Below are 24,807 nucleotides of genomic sequence, written 5' to 3'. Positions count from 1 at the left end.
TAAATGAAAGTCAGTTTCGTTTAATTGCTCATAGCTGGAAATTGATAGTGAATATTAAAATAACAAATCAGTACATCATCAATAAATCAGGAATATGTATTGCATTTTTTGAAAAAAGAACACAACCAAAAATGTAATATATGCATAAACAAATAATCTATATGTCTGCCCTTTGGTCCTACTGTATCCTATTGGATGCTGCTTTTAATCTTTTGACCATTAAAATTCCTTTTGCTAGAGCAAAATTAGTGATTGAGGGACAGATGCTGTTTGAAGGCAGGCTAGGCATTTTTTCAGTGGGAGTAATCAAGTGAGCATGAATAAAACTCTTTAGAATTGCTTGCCCATACATCAAACCAGTTTTCAGTGGCAACACCTCATGATGAGTTTGACCATTCCTAACTAGGAAAATGTCCCATTTCATACATTTAAGCCATCCATGGTTTTCTTGTGGTATACCAGATAATTTGATATATTTCTGTTTGATAAGGACATGGTGATATGCAGAAGAAGTCACTGTCCATGTAAGTTGTGACATTATAAATTATTTGCTCATCTTTAGATTATGTTCTTAATGTGCAATTGGATTCATCATGCAATCTGTTTTGTTCTGATCTAAATTGTAGCCTTAAATCAAATACCAGCTAATTCTTATGTCTTGCCATCCTCTTCTTTATTTTTGCTACTTTACATAATAATGCAACTTTTTAATGATTAACCATAAACAGTTTTTCTTTCTGCTTGTTAAGGGAATCAAAAAAGAGAGAGAAGACTGCTTGGACATTGGTCACTGCAGAAGGAAAAGTTCTGAATGTGAATGTGCCTAAGTATGTAAGGTTAAGAGGTTAAGCAGTCTAATCTCTCTGTAGTTGATTTGGGCAGCTATTTCAATATATGTGACAATCCAAAAATAAGAGGGCTTAGAAATTCTTGTTGCAGTATTATATTCCTTGTGGGAAAAGTGGATTCTGAATTTATATTCTGATGCTGGAAGAAGAATCAGTTGTCATTGCGTTAAGTGTTGAGGATTGTTTAATTTAACAACTTTCTCTTTAAAGATTGAAGAACTTGTTTTCTGTAAAATATATAAGATATTTTAGTCTTTTCCCTTCTATAGTAAGGCTCTTTCTTGGAGCATCTTGCTAATAGTGTAAAAAGTTTAACTGTTGAAGATAAATGTGTATGACAAGTCACTTTAAATGTGAAAAGATACATCCCAGTAATATTTCTGGACAAAATCATCCTGTCCTCTGATGGCAGGTGTAAGGATAATCAGCTTCTGGCAAGGGGCCCTGTGGCCCTGAGTGAGGTCTCCAGCAACAGAGGATGGAGATACAGAGGAGTGTCTTGTGTTTTACCATTGACAAAGGCACTTGGATTTTCAGGTGTTTTGGAATGAGTTTCCAGGGATATCAGCCATTGATTTTACTTGAACCAAACCTTCATTTTCTAAGGGAAAGCAGGGGACTGAGTGCAAATATTTTTTCCTTATAAACAGCTTCTCATAGGGTCTCCTGCAGCAGAGTGGGATGAGAAAGTGGCCACTGACCTCTGCAAAACCAAATTTATGAACATGCTTATCATTAGCATGAATACTGCTTTCTAAATCTTGGAAATTCAGAAATCCTTGCAAATTCAAGCAATTATATGCAGTGCACATTTTTCAGTAGAACAGAGAGCAGTGCAAGAGTTTAGTGTCATGTAGAGCCATGTTTAGTCTGTCTGTACCAGGAGATACTTTCCATTGTATTGATGTACTTTTTCCAGTAAAAATGTATTGACTAAAAAAAAATATTTGTATCATTTTCTAATCCAAAAAGACAAGCCTAAAATAATTTAAGTCTTGTTTTAATAGAAGTTGCTCGTGCCTCTAAAAAGCAGGGACATTTAGACCCAATCTCTGGCTGTCTTTTTTAGAAGAAACAGAGTTCACTGTTAGTAGCATCCCTGTTTGTGTCACCCGAGTTTTCTGAATTTAGTCTGTGGATGTGCCCACGTAAAGCCAGACCAATGACATTTTTTGTCATGACTTCAACAAGAATGTCACAGCTGTTCAGTGCAATCTGGCAGTGTATTGGAGAGACATAAAGAAAGAGATACAAGTAAGCAGATGGTGTTCTCCAAAGTTTTTGCTTCAATGTGGAAGTCTCATGTCCATAAAAATGTCCAAACGTCTCTGATGTTCTTTTGGAAAGTTAGCAAGAGGAATGGCTGCTTGCTGCTGAGGACAGACTGTTTCTGTACTTCAGTTCTAATTAAGATTCCTCCTGGAAAATTTTATAACTCTGTCCTCTTGTTCACCCTTCATGTTTTAGTGGATTCTCAAGATCATTGATGCAGTAAGACAGGAAATAAAACTCTTTTGTATTCTTTGCACTTTTCCAATAAAAAATACTTGTAAACTACAACCTGTAAACTTTCTTGCAAATGGACTGTGCCAGAATATAGGAGAGCAAAGAGTGAAAAGCATATCTGGCAAATATTTTTATTGCTGAAAAAATTTATCATCTAATCTTTTAACATTTGGGCATCTTTCCATTACCTGAACCCATCTTATCTAAGTCTTTTAATGTCACTGAAATAGCCCAGATAAATTATATAAAGCAAAATCCCTTCATATAATACTAATAACTAATTTATCAAAAGCTTCTCTTTTGTAGGTAATTTCATTCTTTTTTCCCTCTGCTTTCATGCATGGGAAATGTTTGAGCATATGATCAGAACTTGTAAGTCTAGACTAGATCTCCTTACAGTTGTAATAATAGATGGCATCAATTTATAACTTATAAGATTCATTCCCAATTTTAAGAACACAGCCAACAAATCACAAAAATACAGCTAATACAATCTACAGGCTCATTTTCAGCAAATATAAAGCTTATAGAATCAAGGATATTATGCAGATCATGTTTTACTCTGGAAATACACAGACAGATTTTTATACTTGGGACAAATTAATTACTATGAAAAAAGTGCATGTCTTTTGAACATACAATAAGGTTAGAATTACAAAGATCTGTGTTTTTCATGCATTTTGGCACTGGTTTTTTCTGTGAAGATGTAATAGAGCAGACAGGTTTCACCAGCAGATGTCTCTCGTTCTGCATTGTCAAAATAAGCTTAATTTTAACCGACCTTCAGCAGAGGATTTTTTTCTCTTTCTTGTGGTTTGAGTAGGGAGAACAGAAAATAAAAATCAGAATGACCTTGGCTCAAATGCCAGTACTGGAGCAAATGGCAACTGTTTCTAAATTATCACATGACATATTGTCTAAATGGTGTTTGTGTTCATCTAAAATTGCTGACGTTTGAACTAGGCTGTAATGTTTGCTTATTCACTCCAGCAGTATTTATCCTGAAGCTGTTTCTTGTCATTGTCTTTAGGTTTCATTTCTCTCTGAAAGATGATGAAGAAAACAACCAGATCATCTTGGATCTTGCTGTTTACAGGTCAGATCTTTTTTCCCAATAATTTTTGCCACTCATAAGATGTAATACACAGTTTTTCAATTATACTGCTCTCTGTAATGGGGACTTTTCAAGAAGAAAACAAATAATGTAGTGGATAGTGGAACCAATCTCAAAACCTGGAAGGAAGTAAAGCTGAATAAGCCAAAGGCCCTTCAGACTGTTCTGTCAATCCTGAATGGACACTGTGTCTAATAATCCTTTTGGGAGCTGATGTTTTTCTGCAGCCCACAGGCAGGTGTCTTCCACACCTGTTCTCTTATACATATGTAAAATCTTTTCCATTCTTCCTTTGCAGATAAGGGCTCTAGGGAGTGGGGTTTTTGCTCATGCTTTGGCCCTAGAAGTGCTTCATTACTGTTCATGTGCTTCTAGTTAAATTCTTCTTCTCCCTGAGACAGACTGAGTAGGGTAGACTTGCCTTATTTTCCTTGATTAGTGAGAAGAGTCCATGGCTCATGCCTATTCTTGAAATGTACTAGAGCATTGCTTGGAAGAAATTTGGTTGAGTCAGGCAAAATCTGACGAGGAGGTAGTACATACGCTGCTAAGCATTTCAATGACCTTTTCCATTCTTCAGGAAGGGGCTGGAAACCCAAAAGTTTATCTGTCCATAATAGAAACTTGTTACATAAAACTTGTACTAGTTTTATAGCACAAAAATATTATTCATGCCAGGTGTGCTTCCCTTGAAAGTCATTAATTTCCCTCAAAAGAGGTTTGCTCTATGTTTCTGACTTACGAGATACAGATCTTTTTCTGGAACCTCAGAAAATCTATTCAGGTTCAATAAACTGCTGGATGTACTACAGAATCACAGAATCATTTAGGTTGGAAAACACCTTCAAGGTCATTAAGTCCAGCCTTTGACTCATCATGACTTAGCCAACTACCCCACAGCACTAAGTGCCATGTACAGTCATTTCTTGAACACATTGGAACCCTGGGTAGTCCAGATTTTAATAATCTGTGCTCACCTGTAAGAAATGCAGACTAAAACATTTGAAAAATTCACCTGTTAAGTAATGTTGTAAAAGAAAAGAAATGGGAAATACATGCTTGTGCATTCCCATGAGTCACATCAGGTGTCACATAGGGAAGAGCAGATATAAAACTGGAGCTTTTACAGGCCACAAATTTTGTTTGAAAGATTTAAAATTACTGTTTCTGGGAGTAGAAAGTATATCTGTTCATTGTTTTCCAGCAAGTTCTGTACAAAAAAGGAGAAATTTTTGGGGAATCTGTTATAATTTTAGTAGTAAAACCTTCAGAAGGAAAAGTAGCGAATTATTTTCACAATTTTAAATATCATGTAGATTAATTTCATATTAATGTAGAACACTATACTAAGAGATGAAAGACGTTTTTGTTTTCTTCAAGGATTTTGAATTCTTTTAGTTATACAATAGCTGATGTCATGGACTTGATAGAATTTAGACATTATTATAAGTGACATTCACAAGAAGATCATGGGGTGTTTTCCCCCAGAACTTTAAATCCTAATAGTATTTTGGAGAATTTAATAACTGAAATTTAAGCTTGTGCTTTAGAAACTGTGACATTTTGAAAGAGCTATGTGGTCTATTGTAGATTGATTCATTTATTTCTATTTCATTTTGAAGACATTTGGACACTTCTTTACTTGATGTTGATGTGCAGCCAACTTACGTACGAGTACTGGTGAAGGGAAAGGTTTGTGATTTCTTATACATTCATTTTTAAATCAAGAGTTAATGTTTGCCATAGTTATTCAGTGGACTCTGGATCTGACTTCTCTAAGTTACCAATCATTTGCATCTATGCAGAGAGAATGTTCTTTCAATACCAGCATTATTTTGAAACACACATAAACTGTGGAAGTCCTAACCAGAAGATATACAAAGCCTGAAATAAAATTTCACTTTCCTTCTCTCCTCTCTTCTTATTCTCCCCACACAGTGTACCATAATTCACTTTAGAAGAGAGCTTCCTAGTTGCCCTAGGCTAGAACTTAGTAATTTCACAATCTGGAATTTATAGCTGACAGAAACCAATGGATGTATATTTTGGAAGGGCATTTAAAATGTCATTCCAGTTTTCTCTCTTCTTGGTGGTTTTAATTTTATCATCATTTTAGAAAAAAAATTCCAAGTACTTCCACAGTAAACCAAAATCCCTATTTTTAACTGAGCCAACTGCATAAACAAAACTTGAGAATTGATTTATGTTGAAATAGACTGGATAGTCTTTCTCATTTAATTGCTAATATAAGTCTAGCATCATTTGTAACCTTCTTTAGAAATGCCACTTGAGGAATGGCAGCAGTTCAGGAACATACATCTGACTCTACTTGTAAGCAGAAGGTATTTAGCATAATTTATTAGGTTTAGTAATACCATACTTAAAGTGAAAGCATTTACACCTGCAGTGTCCTTAAACTCAAAGGATGTGATAGTGGTGGCTTTGTATTTGTTTTGTCCATATAAAAGAAAGAAAAAAATATTTTAGCATTATATACTTTAATTCCATTTTGTTTGGTAGCCTTTTCAGCTTGTGCTCCCTGAGGAAGTGAAGCCAGACAGCAGCTGTGCTAAAAGATCACAAACAACTGGGCATTTAGTTGTCACCATGCCAAAGGTATGTAAAACAGGAGACATCACACAAAGGTCCTTAAATGTGGTGAGTACTTTGGGAATGTCTCTGAGTTACAGGTAACATCTGGCTTGATAAAGATATGCAGTCTTGCCTTTCACATCAGGGCATATTTCCCAAGAAAAGGAACATTGCATAAAGACAATTTAATTGCAGAGCCAAGACTTAGTATTTAAAATCCCTCTAAAGGAGCATAATGAAAATCAGTATTAATAGAAATTCGTATTTCCTTTACTTTAAACAAGATCAGCTTTTTATGTGCTAAAAGAGACTATGCAAACCATGCAGTATTATGCAAATGTCTAAGAAGGTAGAGTTTTGTAAATAATGAAAATAAACACATACCTACTTCCTTTTTTCCACTTCTGAAATAAGAAAAAATCAGTTTATCAAAATTTGTGTGGCACACATATGTATGAAGGTTACATATTTGTCCAAATAAAGGGATGATGCACTACTGTCATTTCTCATGTGTTTGGAAAAAGACTTGCTTTATGAATGAGGAGATCATTTTCCCTTCATGCTCTGCCTGGCTGGAAAGGATCCCCTGACCAGCTGTACAAACTACTGTGACCATAGAGCAGGAAGGTTGTGGCAGCATGGTTTTTCAACTGAAACTGCTTGGAGCAGACAGGGAGCTAGAAGTTCTGGGGAGGTGGAGTTCCAGAGATGAGAATGGATTGTATGAGAATGGGTTCTGGATGCTGAGGGAGAAGTTAATCAACTGCAGCATCTTCTGCTGTTGCCTTGGGAGCGTTGGGTTGCTTTTAAGGCCTCTGTAGGACATCTTATACTTCTGGCTTCTGGAATATGGTAATCCTGCCCAGGGATAGTTACAGTAAAAAAAACAATCTCTTGGTGCTCCAGCTCTTCTGGACTTTAGGAAATTTCTCTGGTGTGTAAGGGCAGGGTATGTGTGTGAGTCCACCAGAGTATATCAAATGCATTTCTTTCTGAAGGAGGAAGCTATTTAGCTGAAATAGCTTCCCCTGCTATATGGGGTTATTTTTTTTTCTCTTTGTGCTCTGATTTAATTCTAACACTATGCATCTAGTAGCTCTAACTTTTGTGGCTATTGCCTTCTATGTTCCCTTCTATAATCCAATCCCATACCATCTGTCTGTCCCTATGAGGACAACCCCTCATGGAATCACAAACTGTCACTCTAGAATCAAACATGCATTTTTGCCAAAAGCTGTAAGAATACTGAAAATTGTACTTATTTGGTTTAGGTTTTCTGAATGTTCAAAATTCACTCAAATGAGAATTTATTTTTCCATAAATTTGTTTGAAAATGAGGCCTTGACATTTGTCATTTTGAATAGTGTAATTTTCAAATGTATATGATTTATTTTTGTTTAATAGTTACTTGTCTTTGCAGTTTTCTGTCCCATACCCTGCTTTTATTACTCATACATCTTGCTAGTCCCTTTGTGGATGATCAATGCCTTAGAAAATGTAAATATTTCCAAGTGTTTCTAGATATCTATTAACTCTGGTGCCTACCCATAAAATCATACCTAAGTCAGCAAAATGAATATTCTCTCTTCATACTGTGATTGAGAACTGCCTTTATTCCATTATTAACTTTATATTTAACCTACCTTGATGTTTTAGCTACACCTACGTATTTTGCCTAGCCTGAGGCTCTGGAGCATACTTCCTCTCAGAATATGTGATTCTCAGATATTTGTAAAACATGAGGAGAGAGAAGCACTATGGAATAACTGGGTAGATGTCCTCAGCTTGGACTTGGTTTGGTTAAAACTGCTTGAGTAACTTGGGGATGCATGAATGGAATGCTGCATGTTGTCAGTGGATTCTGGGAAGCAGATTTTCAGAAAAGCACCTGGGAGTCTTGGTTGCCACATAGCTGAACATGTCAAAGAGCACCAGCTGTGTCCTGAGCAGCTTAGGAGCATTGCCAGCAGGTGGAGAGGGCCATCCTCCCCCTTGTTCAGCATTGGTGGGAGACACATGGAGTGCAAGAGAGACATGGACCTGCTGGAGAGAATCCAGCAAAGGGCCACAAGGATGATCAAGGAACTGGGGCACCTCTCCTGTGAGGAAAGGCTGAGAGAGCTGGGACTGTCCAGCCTGGAGGAGAGAAGGCTCGAGGGGATCTCATCAATACACAGAAATACCCTAAAGGAAGGGTGCAAAGAGTCAGAGCCAGGCTCTTTTCAGTGGTGCCCAGTGACAGCCCCAGAGACAGTGGGCACAGACTCTAATGCAGGAGTTCCCTCTGAAGACCAGGAGACTCTGACTGTGAGGGTGACCAGGTGTCTGCACAGGTCACCCAGGGAGGTTGTGAATCCTTCATCCCTGGAGATGTTCTAAAGCCATCTGGACATGGTCCTGGGCAACTGGCTCAAGGGGCTTGAGCAGAGGGCTTGGATTAGATGATCTCCACAGGTCCTTGCCAATCTCCAGCATTCTGTGGTCCTGTGAACTTCATGGATTTACTGACCAAAGATGGATCTGTGTTACTTCACTGCAATTGCATGTAAAGGATACTAATCTATTGTTCACTGCTCTTTTTACAGTCACAGAATCTGTTCTCTTTCTCTAGGACTGAAATAGAGTGCTCATTTGAAATTTTTGGGGCATAGTTCCTCTTCAGATGATCTCAAGCCATACAAATTTTATCATTATGATTAATGGGATGTAATGTAGGAAGAAAGGTAAATGAAAAATGATTGACAACAGGAAGGCCAATAGATATTTTTCTTGCAGAATATTGTGGCTGATTTTATCAATGCTTGAGAATACTGATTCAAGATCAGCAACTTAATGGGAATTCCTCTTAGTAAAGTTAATAGGAAGACCAGAATACATTCCATTTCTTTCAGGCTGTATCAGTGACAAGACAAGCTTAATGACTATATTACACTGTATTTCATCCTTTTTGTTTCTAAAAAACAGTTATCAAAATATTTTTTTTTGCAGCTAGATAAATGGCCTAGCACATTCCTTACATAAGTGAAATGTCCACTAATCTAAAAATAGTCTCCTATAATAAGCTTCATGCAATAGTGTCCTAAAAATATCTCTCTCTTCTCAGTAACACAATAGAAATCTATCTGAATTCTAAGTGGTTTTCACTTGTTTTACTGATGTTCTGATCAGGTTAATAAACCTTTCACCATTCATCTTCCAGCCTGTTTATAGTTCCCTAGTCTTTAAAAACAAACCCAAAACTTCTTTCCTTGCCTCTCTGATGAACTTGTCACATCACAGATGTTGGACATAGTAAATTCCACATGAAGTAAAAGAAAGGAATAATTTTCACATTCATTTCTGGGAACATATTTTTAACTATATTACATGCTACACAACAAATCACCACAGAATGGGTGCCTTTCTAAGGCAGTGTTTACCAACATTTTTTGGAAGGTCATCAAAAGAAACTGAAGGACACAATGTTCAGTGAAATAATATAGTGACACTTTTAAAGTGTAGTGTTTATACTGCAATAATCCTTTGTAAGGAGATTTTACATGAGTAAGGTGTGGACAGTGACTACATTGTACATGCCTTGGGTTCTGGGAAAAATATTTGTGACATGAAACTTCTTCCAGTTTTGAACCTCTGTGCTTTGGCAGCATCATCTTTGCCAATGATGCAGGCAAATAAAAAACTGGAAGATTCTTTAATAGAATTTGACTAAAATTGGCATATTAAATAAATTTTTTCATAAAATGTCATCAGTAGATTACAACATCAGTTTAATTGCTGCCTCAGTAAAAGCATCAAACCCCAGTGTTATTAACAAGCAGGTTTTATTTAGGGTTTTGAGACCTTCTGTCATGTTTGAAAACTTTCTTTTTCTTAGTTTAGTGAGTCAGAGAGTAAAATTTGGACTTTTGATCAATTCTTTATTATATTACCAGCCTCAAATGAATGCTGACAGCTTTTTATTGCCTGGGATTTCAAAAGAGATTAGAAATTTAAAGATCAATGAGAGTTAGATTGCTTAATTAATCCAAAAATAGGAGTAGTGTGTATTATGCATGTCAGTTTTATTTTATAGAATTACTTCATATAATTCTTACTTATCTAGGTATGGTAAATGTGGTAATATTTCATTATCATCAAAGGCATGTAGAGACACAGCTCTGGAACCCTAGAAATCTAATAATCCTTCAGCATAAATGTGTTTCAGGGAAAATCTGTTTCCTCAAATTCCCATTGTAGAATAAGAAAGCCATTGTAGGAAAAAAAAGATGGACTGAAACTATGAATAAAAATATGGCTTTTGCATATTCCTTCTGTTTTCTCAAATATACTCCAGAGTTTTTTTTTAAAACATCTCTATCTAGAATCCTTTGATAGTGATCTCAAAAGGGGTGCATTTTCTGTTTTCTAATTAATCATAAAATCATAGGATATGCTGGGTTGGATGGAACCCATCAGGATCATCAAATCCAACTCTTGGCCCTGCACAGGACACCCCAAGAGTCACACCATGTGCCTGAGAGCATTGTTAAAGCTCTTGAACTCTTTCAGGTGTGGTGCTGTGACTACTCCTGGGGAGCCTGCTCCAGTGCCCAAACACCTTTTAGGTAAAGAACCTTTTCCTAATATCCAATCTTAACCTCCTCTGGCACAACTCCAGGCATTCCCTTGGGTCCTGTCACTGGTCACCTGAGAGAAGAGATCAGTGCCTGCCTGTCCTGTTCCTCTCATGAGGATGCTGAAGACCTCAGTGAAGCTTCCCCTCCATCTCCTCCAGGCTGAAGAGACCAAGTGACCTCAGCCACTCCTCATACAGCTTCTCCTCCACACCCTTCACCATCCTCATGGCCTCCTTTGGATGCTCTCTCATATCTTCATGTCTTTTTTATATTGTGCTGCCCAAAACTGTACACTAAAATGTAAATATTAGAAATCATAGTATTAGTGTCATAAATATTAGTATCATAGAATAACTTTCAGAAAGCTTCATTATATTAATTTAGTCCATTTTTTTTATATACCACAGGCTTCAAATTTCACATTGTTATCTTACTACTGAGGCCAAAGTAGGCAAATCCTAACCCTTCCCTAAGTGCCAAGGTCAGTTCTTGTCAGGGATGTATTTTCTTAGGAGTGCAGAATGAGCATGTTTCTCCACCATCCTTGATGGTGTGCTCTGAGGACAAAGGAAGAAGCACAAGTCTCAAGGGGATCAGCAGAATGAATCTCTGTTAAAAAAAAAAGAATATTTGAAAAGCGGGAAGGTAGAAAGAAACAAGGCTTTCTTTCTGTCATCAGAGCATATACAGAACCAGAGGGATTCAGCCTCTTCACACTGATTCCCAGAAACAGATGACTGAAGCTACAGACTGTCTTTATATAATTTGGGGTTCAGAATGGAGTCTAAATTCACAGTGAAGGGCTTCTGGAACAGACTGCTCTCAAATCAGCTGGACTATGAAACAGTGAATAACATGAACTATTTGGTGTAGTTCCTGTTCTTCCTCCTTTCAGATGTTTCAGGGATGCCTCTCCCATGCTGTTGTTATGAAGGGAAAGAGATCCTTTTACAAGGAAATACCCTTTTGTCAATAACACATCTTCCAAAAAATCATGGTGGATGTGTTTTCTTTAAGAAGGGGAATTCCTCTGGACTTTGAACCTAACTTTCTGTTTTAGCAAAGGAGCTGAAGGAGTTTGTGGTCACTTGTCATTTGAGTGAGGAGAAGTCCAGATTGCAGCTGATTTTTTAATAAAAATGTCAGAACAAGTACTTGGACACCAGAACCAAAATGAAATCAGTAATGTGCATTATTAACATGGTGCTAAACAAGATGGTATATATTTAAACACAAGTAGATGTATATATTTAAAGACTCTTTTATGTATAATTATATAAATGTTTGACTGTATTTCCATTCAGATAATTTGGTTTAACTTGCCTTATGTCTGTGTTTCATGCTCAGTGAAGAGTGGTAAAATGTAACAGAAAGAGTAAATGTCACAAGAGAAAATTTATGCAGACACAATTTTCTATTTTTGAAAGATTATTTAAATGCTTGCAAGCAAAAGTGTCAACTTTTATGAGAATTATGTTTTGTCTATTTTTATTTTAGGCTAAAGAAATAATCCTGGCTAAGCAAAAAGTTTCAGCTTCAATTAAACATTCTGACTGCAATACACAGCAAAAAGCCACAAGAAGGTAATTCCTTTTTATCTTCTGTATCAGGTTTTTTTTTTTTTTATCAGTGTGTTATTCTCATGCCAGAATATGTACTTCTTTTATGTTATTGTTGAAAATATGAAAATATTGATTAGTGTAGAGTAAAAGTATGTCTGAAATTTTTAGATTAATAACCTGTCTGGTGCTGTTTATTAAAAAGTGATCTCCTTCAATAGCAGATCCAAACATCCACTTATTTTTGCCTATCAGTTTTTTTCCATCACCTCATTCAGGTTGTTAACTAGTAAATGCTAAAACAAAATCACCTACTGAGAATGGCCTCTGCAGAGCTCCTTGCTATGGAACTCAACTCTGGAAACTTTGTAGAAAACAATTATTTTGAATCTGTCTCATGAATGTATTTTCTTACTGTTATACAGGTTAATCTACTGCTTTTGTAAATAGCTTCTAAAAACAATTCTGTAAGGTATTGTAACCCAGATCCATCCTATCAAATGTGATGTCAACTTGAAATCTTGTAATTAATGACTGCCCAAAGCAAGTGAATATCAGTGATGCACTATTTTCTGTTTTTACCCTTAGCAAATGCTACTGTAGATAGACAGTGGGGTTCATGAACACTTGGCCTAAGTACAAACACCATGATATATGTTTTAATCTTTCCTTTTCCTTTTGCTATAGCCAATGGTATTCATACCAGAATAAGATATTGTAACAACAAAGTCCCTTAAGCTGTTTATCCATTTACATTTGAAGTGTTGCACTTGTTTCCTTGTTTGATTTCATTGAGTTGAATCTTGTTAAAAAGGCTAAGCAGTTAGTAAAAAATGGCATTTTGGATTTTGGCTGTTCTTGGTTTCAATATTTAGGACACTGGCAAAATGGTTCTGCAAGAGTCATTTGTTATTAATTCTACTTTTAGTTTTTTATTTCTAAGAAAAATCAGTCCTTAACTTCTTTTCTTGATGATCTGCCTTATGAGAATATGAGAGGGCACCTGCAGGAATTTGTTGAGGTTTCTAGTGAGCCCCAAGGACTGTACCCTTTCCTTGGGCAGAAGTCAATACAACAGTGCATCACTCTGATTACAGAGTATTTAAAATATTTTAGAAGGTCTAGGTCAAGTGGAAGATACTTACTCTCCATTATACTTGCAAACTCATGGAAGGAGCCAGGTGAAGTCCCTGGTGACTGGAAAAATGGAAATATTGCACCCATTTTTAAAAAGAGTAGGAAGAAGGATGCTAGAATTTGTTAGCTGACAGAATATCATCCTCACCTTTGGGGTTTCTACTCTGCCTGGGAATCATGGAACAGATCCCCCTAGAATCTATGTTGAGGCACACAGAGGACTGAGGGGTGGTTCAGGAAAGCCAGCACAGCTCCACCAAGGACAAGGCCAACTCAGTGACCTGCTGTGGCCAAATGGGTGTGTCAGTGAACAAGAGAACAGCTACAGCTGTCATCTGTCTGGACGTCTGTAAGGCCTTGGTCATGGTCCCCCACAACATCCTTCCCTCTAACGTGGTAACATGTGGATGTGATGGGTGGATAGTTCAGTGGATCAGGAATTGGTGGGATGGTTGTGTCCAGAGGAGAAAAGGCAATGTCTCAATCTCTGGATGGAGATCACTGACAAGTGGTGTCCCTCAGGACACCACTTGCTCAAAGTCAAAGCCATGAAAAGGCATGGCATGCCATCTAGTGCAGGGACATGCCCCAAAGATTCCTCTATTGGTCCCCATTGAAACCGCAAGATTCCGTTTCCCTTCCCGAAAGGAAATTTCATTTCCTTTCAGGAAGGGAAATGGAAATTTGCGAACACGAAAAGAAAGGCTAAGAAACACTCTGGAAAGGAGATAGGATCAAATGAAATGCAATTGTAACAAAACAGAAAATCGGGAGATTTAGTGTCTCCAAAAAATCGTTTGTGAGGAAATGAGCTGCAGTGCAAAGGACCAAATCATGCCCAAACTATGCTCACAGATGTTGCAAAAGCAAGGGAAAAAGTCAAAAAGGAAGACACAACTTGGAGGGGAAGATATGAGGGACATGCCATGGATACTTTGGGAAAAAAACAATCAGAAAAATCTTGCCCAAAGTCAAAGCCATCAAAAGCATATGCGATCAAGTGCAGGCACATGCAGCAATGCCTGCCTAAATTGATCCCTGCTGAAGGCCAAAGCAAATAAGAAGGGCTTACAAACACTCTGGAATGGAGACTCCTTTCAAGCAAGTGCAGTTGGAGGAGAAAAAAAACAAATGTGGAAAATTTGGGAAATTTAGTGATTACAAGAATATGGACCGGGGTTCTATCAGTTTCAGCGCAAAGGACAAAAACATGCCCAAACCATGCTCACAGAAGTTGCAAAAGTGGGGGGAAAATGAAGGAGGAAGACACAACTTGAAGGAGAATATATTATGGACGTTCCATGGATAATTTGAGAAAAAAAAAAAAAAAATCGAAAAAATCTTCCCCACAGTCAAAGCCATCAAAAGCATATGCAATCAAGTGCAGGCGGCTGCAGCAAAATCTGCCTAAATCGATCCCCGCTGAAGGCCAAAGCAAATAAGAAGGACTTACAAACACTCTGCAATGGAGATTCCATTCAAGCAATTGCAATTGGAGGAGAAAAAAAACAAATGTGGGAAATTTGGGAAATTTAGTGACTACAAGAATATGGACCGGGATTCTATCAGGTGCAGTGCAAAGGATAAAAACATGCCAAAACTATGCTCACAGATGTTGTAAAAGCAGGGGAAATAGTCAAGGAGGAAGACACAACTTGGAGGGGAAGATATTATGGATATGCCATGGATACATAGGAAAAAAAGAAAAAATCAAAAAATCTTGCTCAAAGTCAAAGCCATGAAAAGGCATGCCATGCCATCTAATGCATTGACATGCCCCAAAAATTCCTCTATTGGTCCCCATTGAAACCGCAAGATTCTGTTTCCCTTCCTGAAAGGAAATGAAATTTCCTTTGCATGTCAAGCACACTGTTAGCACGTTTGTGGGTGCCTCCAGGCTGGGTGGTGCAGTTCACATTCCAGAAGGGGGGATGCCATCCAAAGGATGTGGACAAGGTTGAGGAGTGGGTTCATGTCAATGTCATGGGGTTTAACAAGGTCAAATATGGTTAATCAGCTCTGCTCTGGTTAATGTAGTATAAAAACATCATCTGCTTTTGCAATATGTCCCAATGCACTCGAAATGCAAGGTGGTGTATATGGGCTAGGACAGCCCCTGGTATAAATAAGGCTGAGAACAGAAGGGATTGAGAAGAAGTTGAGGATACTGGTGAATGAAAACCTGGACATGAGAAGGCACTGTGCCTTTGCAGGCCAGAAATCCAGCCATGTCCCGGGTGGCATCAAAAGCAGCATGTATAGCAGGCTGAGGGAGGGGATTCTCCCTCTCTGCTCTGCTTTCCCAGACCCCACCTGGAGTTCTGCATCCAGCTCTGGGATCCTTGGTAAAGACATGGATCTGCTGGAGCCAGTCTAGAGGAAGGCCACAAAAATTATCAGAGGACTGGAGCACCTCTCGTATGAGGAAAGGCTGAGGGAGTCTGTGTTCTTCAGTCTGGAAGATAAGGCTTCAGGGAGACCTTCTAGGAGCCTTTCACTCTAAAAAGAATCTTGTAAAGGAGATGGGGACAGATTTCAAGGCATAATTGTCTTAAAGTAAAAGAAGGAAAATGTATAAGAAATAATTGCATTATGAGGGGAATGAAACACTGGCACCAGCTGTCCAGAGAGGTGATGGAGGCCCCACCCCTATAAACATTCAAGGTCAGGTTGAATGGGATTTACTTGAGGATGTGCCTTGCTCATTGCAGAGGGGTTGGACTGGATGACCTGTGAATTTCCCTTCAAACCCAAACCATTCTGTGAGTCTATTTTATGATTCTTCTTTGCAAAAAGAATGGTGTTTTTCCACAGAAATGCAGCTAAATCTTTAAATGCATTACAAGAAAATAAGTTAAAGAAACAATTTGTGGGCTAGGAAATTGGTTCTAGGGTTGTAGGTTCCTTAGAACTCTCTGCCTTTAGTTTTGGCTGCATAGTGAACATTTAAATAATAATGGGAGCATGGAGGTAATTATGTGAAATGGTGCCCTTTCCTGCCAGCTGATGAACTAGAGATATTCTGTGGCATAGTGAAATTCCAGAAATTTGTGTTTGATTTCTGTGCAGTTTTAATAATATGATTTTTGCAGATTTTGAGGGCTAAAATATTACAGGAATATATACCACAAAAGTAGAAGTAGCAAAAGAGTCTTTGAATTACAGTTCTTTCTAAAAATAGCATGTTTTGACCTCTTTAGCTGAAAAGTCGCTGACTAGCCAGATGTTAAAAATTTGCTGAATTGTTGTCTCTTAGATTACAGAAGAACATTCATTACAGTGATTATACTTGACAGCTACAGATGTCTTAGCTAAATGCTGTCAGACATATAATCTGCCAAACTGTAATGCAGAGCTTTAAATCTCTTTAACTCTTGTTAGCTAGATTACATGATGATACTGTCATTACTTCTGCAATGTATGAGAGATTTCTTCTGTGACTGTGTACAAAACTGTATATGGAACCTTCAAAGAGGCAAGTTTCTGTAAAAGAAATTATGCTGATCTATAATATTCAGACTAATATAAAAATAATAGACCGATCTGTTCTATTTACAAAGTCTCCATTAATGCAGTAGCTTGGTGTGCCATTCCTTACTGGAACTGGCCTCACAGTTCAGCTGTATGATACCAAAGCTGAGATCTCCATAGATGCACAGAGGAAATTCAGAGGTAGGTAGAAACTGACTTTTCTGAAATTGTACTGGAAATCTTAAGAGCAACAGTTACATAAAGTCAACAATCCTTGTCTCATACCTTCAGCTTTAGACTATTCTTCCTTTAGCGTGTTGGAGAAGAAAAAAATTAAACACAAAATGTCTATAAATGTAAATATACACACATTTGAGTTCCTCCAGTAATTAAATATTCTTAGGAATACAACTTTTTTTCTTTAATTTTTTTGAGTTTTCTTCTTTTGCTTTTATTTTGTTTTTTATTACTGTAGATCTTTATATACAGAGAGGTTGAGAAATGTAGCCAGAGAATGGTTTGATTTGGAGAGGCAGAGGAATGGAGTGGCAACTTCTGCAGAGTTAAAAACCAATCAGCAAGTTCTGATCTATACACATCTTTTATACTGAAATAAGGAATGTAAGGTAGAGGTGATTCCTATCTTAGTAGTTCAGGCATTGCAAATCTGAGTGCCCTAAGTGTCTTCTCCCATTTTAGCTCTGCAGGAGTGCACTGAGTGACCAAGCCAGCACATGCTCTAGAGAATACCATGTAATATATTAGGTAAATCTGACTTACATTCTACTGGAATTAGTTCTTAGTGGCAGTGAATAATGTTTGGCTTTTGGCAATTTTTTGTTTAGTTTTGTTTTGTTTAGTTTGGTTTGGGTTTTTTTCATCTGAATTCTTAAGGAGAAAAAAAAGAAAAATATGCTGCTGGATTGTCCACCTCTGTCTGCTGGTGAGCCCATAAATGCCTCTGAACAGTTTCAGATGAATTTCACTAATTGTGAGAGACATAAAATATATAAAATTACCTGTCATTTGTATTGAACTTGAGACTGAGAAAACTTGAATGGTTTTAGTTACCGTATTGGATTTTAGTTCCAATCTTTTTCTAGCAAACATGCCATGGTAAGACTCATTAACAGAACTTCTTTTATGGTTTACAGTTTCAGTGGTAAACTGAAAGCATTACTTTACTTTTCTTGGAGAAGTAAAGTCTTGGAGAAGGTTTTAGTTGAGCTTTCTTTGCTTATTAACAAATAAAGAATAAAAGATTGATTATTTCAAAAATTCTCTACAGCCATCTCACTTGAGATATAAGTGTTGGTGAATATGAAACATACTGCAAAGCTCTGTCTTACTAAATGACCCTGATTTAGCTTGGTTCATTTTGGTGGAGGAGAGGTAAAGAAAAAATTTGTGGGAAAAATTGTAGATTGAAGAGTAAGGATCTTTTCTTTGGGAGTGAGAAGTTCTAATTTGAATTCTTGAAGCAGTCCTTGTGAAGTGTCAGAATAATGCCTTTCCACAGAATAAATGGCTGAAAATCTCTCCCAGTCTTAAATTCCTACAGCTTATACAGAGGGATGTGATGGGTTGGAAGGGAGAGAACTCTGTGTTTTGAAGAGAAATACAGTAGAACAAAACGAGTTATTTCCTCAGGATTGGGAAGGGAGGTAAGATGAGGTCAGAAACTGATTGGTGTTGCAAACTGATGTGAAAGAGCTGCAAGAGGATTTATGGGATCTTTCAGAACCCAAATTCTCAGTGTCTATATCAAACACAAACATTTCAATGTGAAGAAAGACAAGTGTATCTCAAGAGTGGCCTGAATGACAGATAAGTAAATGTGTGAAAAGATCACAAATGGCAAGTCAGTTATCAGTTCTATTGAGATATAATGCCTTTGATAAATATCTGGGATTAGATCACAAATCTTGAGAGCAGAACAGTTTGCAGAATTAATATTTTCTGGTAATGAAATTTGCTATCTGTCATGAAGACATTGAGAACTTTTAGAATTCAAGTAATATTGAATGGGAAAGAGGAATCATAGGAACTGTAATTCAGTTGGCTTCTTAACCAGAAACCGTAGTCAGATATGACTAAGCAACATGTTAAAATGTTTTTTACTCACATTAATCTCGAAGGATGGAGTCATTTGCATTCTCATAGACGCCTGGAGCTAATCAAAGTTGAGGGTGTACATCTCCATCATTTGACGAATTAGGAGAACAAAAGGTGGGGTTCCTCAGAAGTGATTTGAAAACTAATTTGCACACTGGCATCTGACAATCCTTAACTATAATAAAGGTGAGAAGGCTTCAGAAATGTGCCCTTCTGGAGGAAGCATTCTCGAGAGAACACTTCTGTTAGTTCCTGATCACTGCAGTCTGAAGTCATCTTTGGTTGTGCAGATTGGACAAGGACACAAGTCTGAGGACAGAGATGGACTTAAAAGTTGCTTTCTACCACTCCATAACTTTGAAAAAACTTTGCTAGAATAAAGTGTGATTTCAGTATATGTTTCCCAAATGTTTAAGGATTTCAAGTTTGTCTGACAAATATAACAATGAAAGGAGAGAAAATAAAATTATATTATAGTCACATATACAAATTCAGAGTCAATTTGCATATTGCAGGTATTGGAGCATTTTTCTTGTTTGCAGACAAGAGCAGTTTAAAATTTAATATCTTGAAGTGATTATTCAAAAGAAGGAAAGGGATGGAACAGTGAAGTTGAAAATGTCACAATGGCTATAATTTTCTGTCTAATTTTCAAAAACATGGACATTAGTAATATACATATTCTCATATGTAAACAATATTCTGGGTAAACAATATTCTCAGTCTGATGAATCCTATTCATGAAATATATTTGCCTTTTAGAACACAATGGCCTAGATATCGTCAGCCTTTTCTTTATCAGAACATTTACCACTGTTTTGTTAGTTATTTTTCACTGTTGTTTTGTCCTTGAGAGATGCATCTGATTCTACCAGTATTCATGTCTTCTCACTGATTCTGAAGGCTCCAGTGACAGCTTCATTCCAGATTACACACATATACAGAGATTGAAAAGGTCTCTTAAACAATGAAAGAGGAATTGATTTTTCAGTTACTTAAAAAACTCTAATTATTTGCTTAGATTACCTAGTAGATTTTTTCTAAGCTTATAATTTCAAAAATTAAGACCAGAGTATGACAAGTGTCCTATGTTCACCATCAGTTTTTACCACACCTAAATAAAGAACTGTCTTTCTCTAAGCTCTCAAATAAGATGTCATTCCATATACTGGAATCACTCTATTTTTTTATTCAAAAAAAGCATTTATTTGTACTTTGTCTAGGATGATAATGATTTTTTGTCCTGTTTCATTCACAGTGTTAAAAGATTTGAAAAAGTGCCTCTTCAAAGCAGTTGGTTGTGACTCCTAAACATCTTTATGTCCTGATACCAGAAAGGAAACTTTCAGTCACATGTCAATAACCATATATTCTGGATCAAAGATATGAGAAATCTCTAGCAATCTAAATTTTATTGAAATTCAGAAGTTGACACAGGGAAGTATAACTGTCAAGTAATTTAAATATCAAGTATGGGGATTAAAGACTGTGTAAATAAAAGTGTAAATTATCAAGAAATACCAAATTATCAGATATGCTGTATGTCACACACCAGATTGTTCAGCAGGCTGCTATTGATGCAAAACTTTCTTTTTTGTGGAGTCTTCTAATTTTAATTTATTAAAAGCCTAATCAAACTGTATGGAGGTAGAAGTAGCCTTTCAAAGGGAAAAAATATCAGGAGGAAATAAAGGATTTAGTTTATTTTTGTGTGGAGCTCTAGTGTTTGAACATAATTTTTTAGGTAGAGAACACTCAGCAGCAGGTAGCAGTGCCAAAAACTGTGAACTTCATCTATTTTTAGACCTGAACTTGAAATAGTTTGCAAACACTGAGATTTTCAGGTATGTTCTCTAGCTGGTCCTTCAAAGAGTATTTTTGTTTCCATAACAGCTGTTGTACCATTGCTCATGGAAGAGCTTCAGCAACAAGATGATTTTTATTCTGTTAATTACATGGAAAAACTTGTTCTTCAAAAAAATGTTCAGGTGGTTACCCTTGACCTCATCAATCCCCAGTCTCTTTTGCATGATTGCATGATGAGAGCAGCAGATCTGTGCTGTAGCTGCACTGGTTTCAGCCTGGCAGAGTCTTGCTGTCAGCCAGTTGTTGTATTGTGGTAGCTGGGGTAGCACTGGGGAGCTTTACTAAACACGTATAGAGTGTTTGATCATGTTTGTGTAAGTACATGAAAACCAGCTCCTTTCTGGAAAAATTCACTGGGCTTGATTCTCAGTCTTACCTGTTGCCTGTTGTTAACAGACTTTGAGATTACATGTGAAGTTGCAAAATTGAGAATGCAATTTTGAGAATTGCATTTATGATGCAATAACCTTGTCATAGCTTGTTGATGTGGATTGTTACTTATGACACTCACTGTGAATTCAATTCTGGAATGCTGAAGTTTATTCTGCTACTAAGCAATAAGATATTCAAACTCCATTATTGTGTTTTCATGAATGACAATTTGTACAATTTTAGAGTTGTTGAACAAATGTGAGCTACCACTGCTAATTGAAATACTTCAATTTAAGGAAGTTCTTTTCTAGCATGTGATGGAGGCACAAGCTGAGCCTAATTTATTCTCATGTTTATGCTTTTTAGCTTTTTCTGAGGTGCCTCAGATTAGTGGTAAATGATTAGTTTAAGGGTCTGCTCTCTTTGTGATCTCACCAACAGCTAATGATAAAGAGATTCCAGGTCACAGCACATTTTGTAAATTACACAGGAAACTAAAATGCCCTTTACTTTTGGGGAGATGAACATTTTTCAGCATGTTGCCACAAATGAACACTTTTTTGTTTCATTTAATAGTATAGTGCAATATCAGAAAAAAATCTAGCTTTTTAAATTGAAGAATTTTTAGGGTAAAGAAATAAAACTTTTCTTATATTTGTTTTCATTACCCATAAAATTCTACTCGGAGTAATTTTTGCTTATGCTGCTATTTGGAAAAGATTTATGCAGGTTATTAAAGCATCTATCTTCTCTGGCTGTTTTCTGCTCAGAAAAAGTGATCAAATTATTCTTTTAGTACAAGAAAAACCTAGTGGCATAGAGTTGAAAGGGGTGGTTAGGCTGGTGACTGCCTTTTTTGGAGCTCCTGCTTTCCTCAGCGTGGCACAGAGGAGGAGGAGCCCTCCCGTGAGCCCCTCTGCATCTCTGCTTCAGTGGCACAGAGACCCTGCCCTAGTGAGGGCCGGGGTGTCTGCTCACATCTCCCACAGCCTTGATGGAGAAGCACTGGCACAATCTGGAAGCTGCCCTGCAAAACTCTCCCTGTTTTAACAACTAAAGATGGTGTATTTTCAGTTTAAAATCTTTTACTGTGCTTTATATTCGAATTTTCATTTTCTGTGTTGTCATCCATAAAATTCATTCTGTCACGCAGTGACTTTGTCTCCCCCTTGTTTGTTCTATTTCTAAGGAGCCTTTCTGATCTCCTGGGTAAACAATTTTCTCACATCTCTGAAGGATGAGGCACTGTCTTTTCTAATGCTGAGCTGGGAGCTGTGACTCAGTATAAAATGGAGTACAAAGATGTAAAAATCATGTTCTAATTTGAAGAAATTAAGCGTAATTGTACAATTAAATTTCCATTTTGCCATTTTTTCATGTAAACAGTTACAAATTGCATGAAAGCAGGTTAGATTTTTTCCATTTAATCACTGAGCTCCTCTCTTAGAAATAAACAGTGAGATTAAATGCTGCAAGACAGAGAGTATGTTTCAAATCTTTGATCATCATGTGATGTGGATAGGTTACCTTAATGAGTGGCCAGTACACATTTCTAAGTGTCATCTGAAAGAGTATCCTTAATAGCAATAGAATATGAAAATTGTGTTAAAACTCTGACTTTTCTTATAATTTAATTTATTTTTTAATAATAAAAACATGGTGAGGAGTCATGTTGCCAAAATACAAAAATTAGCTGATCAAGGCAGCTAAGTTCCTAAAATTGTATTTTCTCTATAAATGCAAGTATTTCTGTTTTCCAAAGATGGACCTGTCACCTGGAAATTAATAGACAGTAAGTGGGAAGGAACTGTGCAAAAAGGAACAGAAAAAAAACAAAAGAATAAAAAAACCAGTTGGATTAAAAAAAATCTTACATCAAAAGCCAGTGATTTGTACTGTGATACCAGCAGTCACCATGTTCTGATATAAAGGGAATTACAGCTATCTAAAATTAACTTTTGAAGTTGGAGACTAGTGATTCTTTTGTACAAAATCTTAGAGATTTTGTATTACTTTCATGTGTTTGCACTTAGGGTTTTTATTTAGCAATCAATTCTCAAGTTAGAAGAACTCTTAACCCTGGCTTAATTGGACTCAGTAACAACCCTCATACCATGTGTTTATAGGCAGGCACCCAAAATAGAACCAGAGAATCACATAATAAATTCAAACAGTTCTCCTATATTTGACACTCAAATTATGTTTTTTTCCATTTATTTCCCTCTTGTCTCAGGAGTGGACAAGTTGAGAAGTTGGAAGTGGATCCTAGTAAATATTCATTCCCTGATGTGACAAAGATAGTCCAAGACAAGGAACGAACTGGACAGGGACCTATAAAGCTCCAACCACAGAAGGTTACTGAGGCTAAGAAGAGCTCCTATGATTTTGAAAATAATGAAGATGTTCCTCCCTTAATTTGAAACATTGTAAAATATCCCCTCTATAAGTAATGTGAATGCTTGTGTTGAATTCATGACCCCATGTATAAATAAAATAGAGCTGAAGTTGGGAATAACATTATATTTCCTATCAGTAACTTTTTATGCTGGTGTTTTCTGCTAGTTAGTTTTCTGTTAGTATATTGCTATATAAATTGTTTTTTCTAGATTGTTTACTTAGTAGCTCTGAAATTAGAATTGGGGCCTTATATCAGAGATTGGAATTTCTTCAAACAATTTACTGTCTGTGTTGAGAGATGACCCAATACTGTAGAAAAAGAGAAAAGGAAGGAATAAAGCACTTGTATCAAGAGTTATCATTTTTCTCATTAAACTAAGGATGGGAAAAATCTCTGTGTACTGCTTCAGTGTTTTCATTTTCATAACAGACAACAGTAGAAGAAAAGGGTATGGTTGGAGTGAGAGATATTGCTGTAATCTACCATTCATGACTCAATCTTCAGCATAATGCACAGCTCCTGGATTCTGGAGCTTTCCTAATAATCCCACTTCTTGAAGATTTTGGGAAAAAATAAAGAGAAACTTCAAGAAAAAAAGTAAGTTGAGTGACCTACATTACCTTGCTTATGCATTTGTAATTGTTTATAATGGAAGACTTCATTTGCAAGACAAAATACTTCAGATTAAAATCAGCTTTTGCTTTTAGTCAAGAGCAAGCAAGGTCAGGAAGAATCAAACAATATTTTCTGGTTAAAACTTGTTTCATCCTCAAGATAGAAGATTAATGAGTTGCAGTATAACTGAACACTGTCTAAACTCAGATAGTGCCCACAGTATCCTCAGCACCGTCACATTGACAACACAGCCTTTGAAAGTGTTGTGTCCCTAATTGTGAAAAACATCATGCAAAAACCTCAGCAGTTTGAATGAAAATATTCCCATTGAACTCTGGGAATTTTTAGCCACTCTAAAGTGTTTTATAGTTCTTCACAGATGTTTAATGTAAGATAAAGATAAATAGTCTGTCTTAAAGTGCACTGAAGAGAAGCAGAAAATATCCATCAGCTTAGGCTGATGGCTTGAACCGATGCATTTTCTTCGGTTGCAATTTGAAATGGATATAGGGTAAAAAAATGAAGTTTCATACTAATACTGGATATACTAAAAGCTGAAAAGAAAATTTATATATCTCAAAGACATAAACCAAAGTTG

General features: G+C 36.7%; 1 protein-coding gene across 2 annotated transcripts in view; it reads left to right on the top strand.

Annotated features, from left to right (window-relative positions):
• LOC134428045 (dynein axonemal assembly factor 11-like) overlaps positions 1-23,940 on the top strand; it is a 51,836-nt gene extending 27,896 nt beyond the window's left edge. For both annotated transcript variants that reach the window (XM_063174346.1, XM_063174339.1), the window contains 6 exons: positions 750-827; positions 3,385-3,450; positions 5,091-5,160; positions 5,989-6,084; positions 12,174-12,259; positions 23,430-23,940. In XM_063174346.1, coding sequence (XP_063030416.1) covers positions 750-827; positions 3,385-3,450; positions 5,091-5,160; positions 5,989-6,084; positions 12,174-12,259; positions 23,430-23,616 — 583 coding nt within the window. In that variant the 3' untranslated portion in view covers positions 23,617-23,940. The remainder of the gene's footprint in view (positions 1-749; positions 828-3,384; positions 3,451-5,090; positions 5,161-5,988; positions 6,085-12,173; positions 12,260-23,429) is intronic.
• Positions 23,941-24,807: the final 867 nt, after the last annotated feature.

The sequence above is a fragment of the Melospiza melodia genome, chromosome 1 (genome assembly GCF_035770615.1).
Source record: "Melospiza melodia melodia isolate bMelMel2 chromosome 1, bMelMel2.pri, whole genome shotgun sequence".
Taxonomy (NCBI): Eukaryota; Metazoa; Chordata; class Aves; order Passeriformes; family Passerellidae; genus Melospiza; species Melospiza melodia.
Note: the sequence above shows the minus strand (reverse complement) of the source record. Positions and strands in the feature narration are given on the sequence as shown.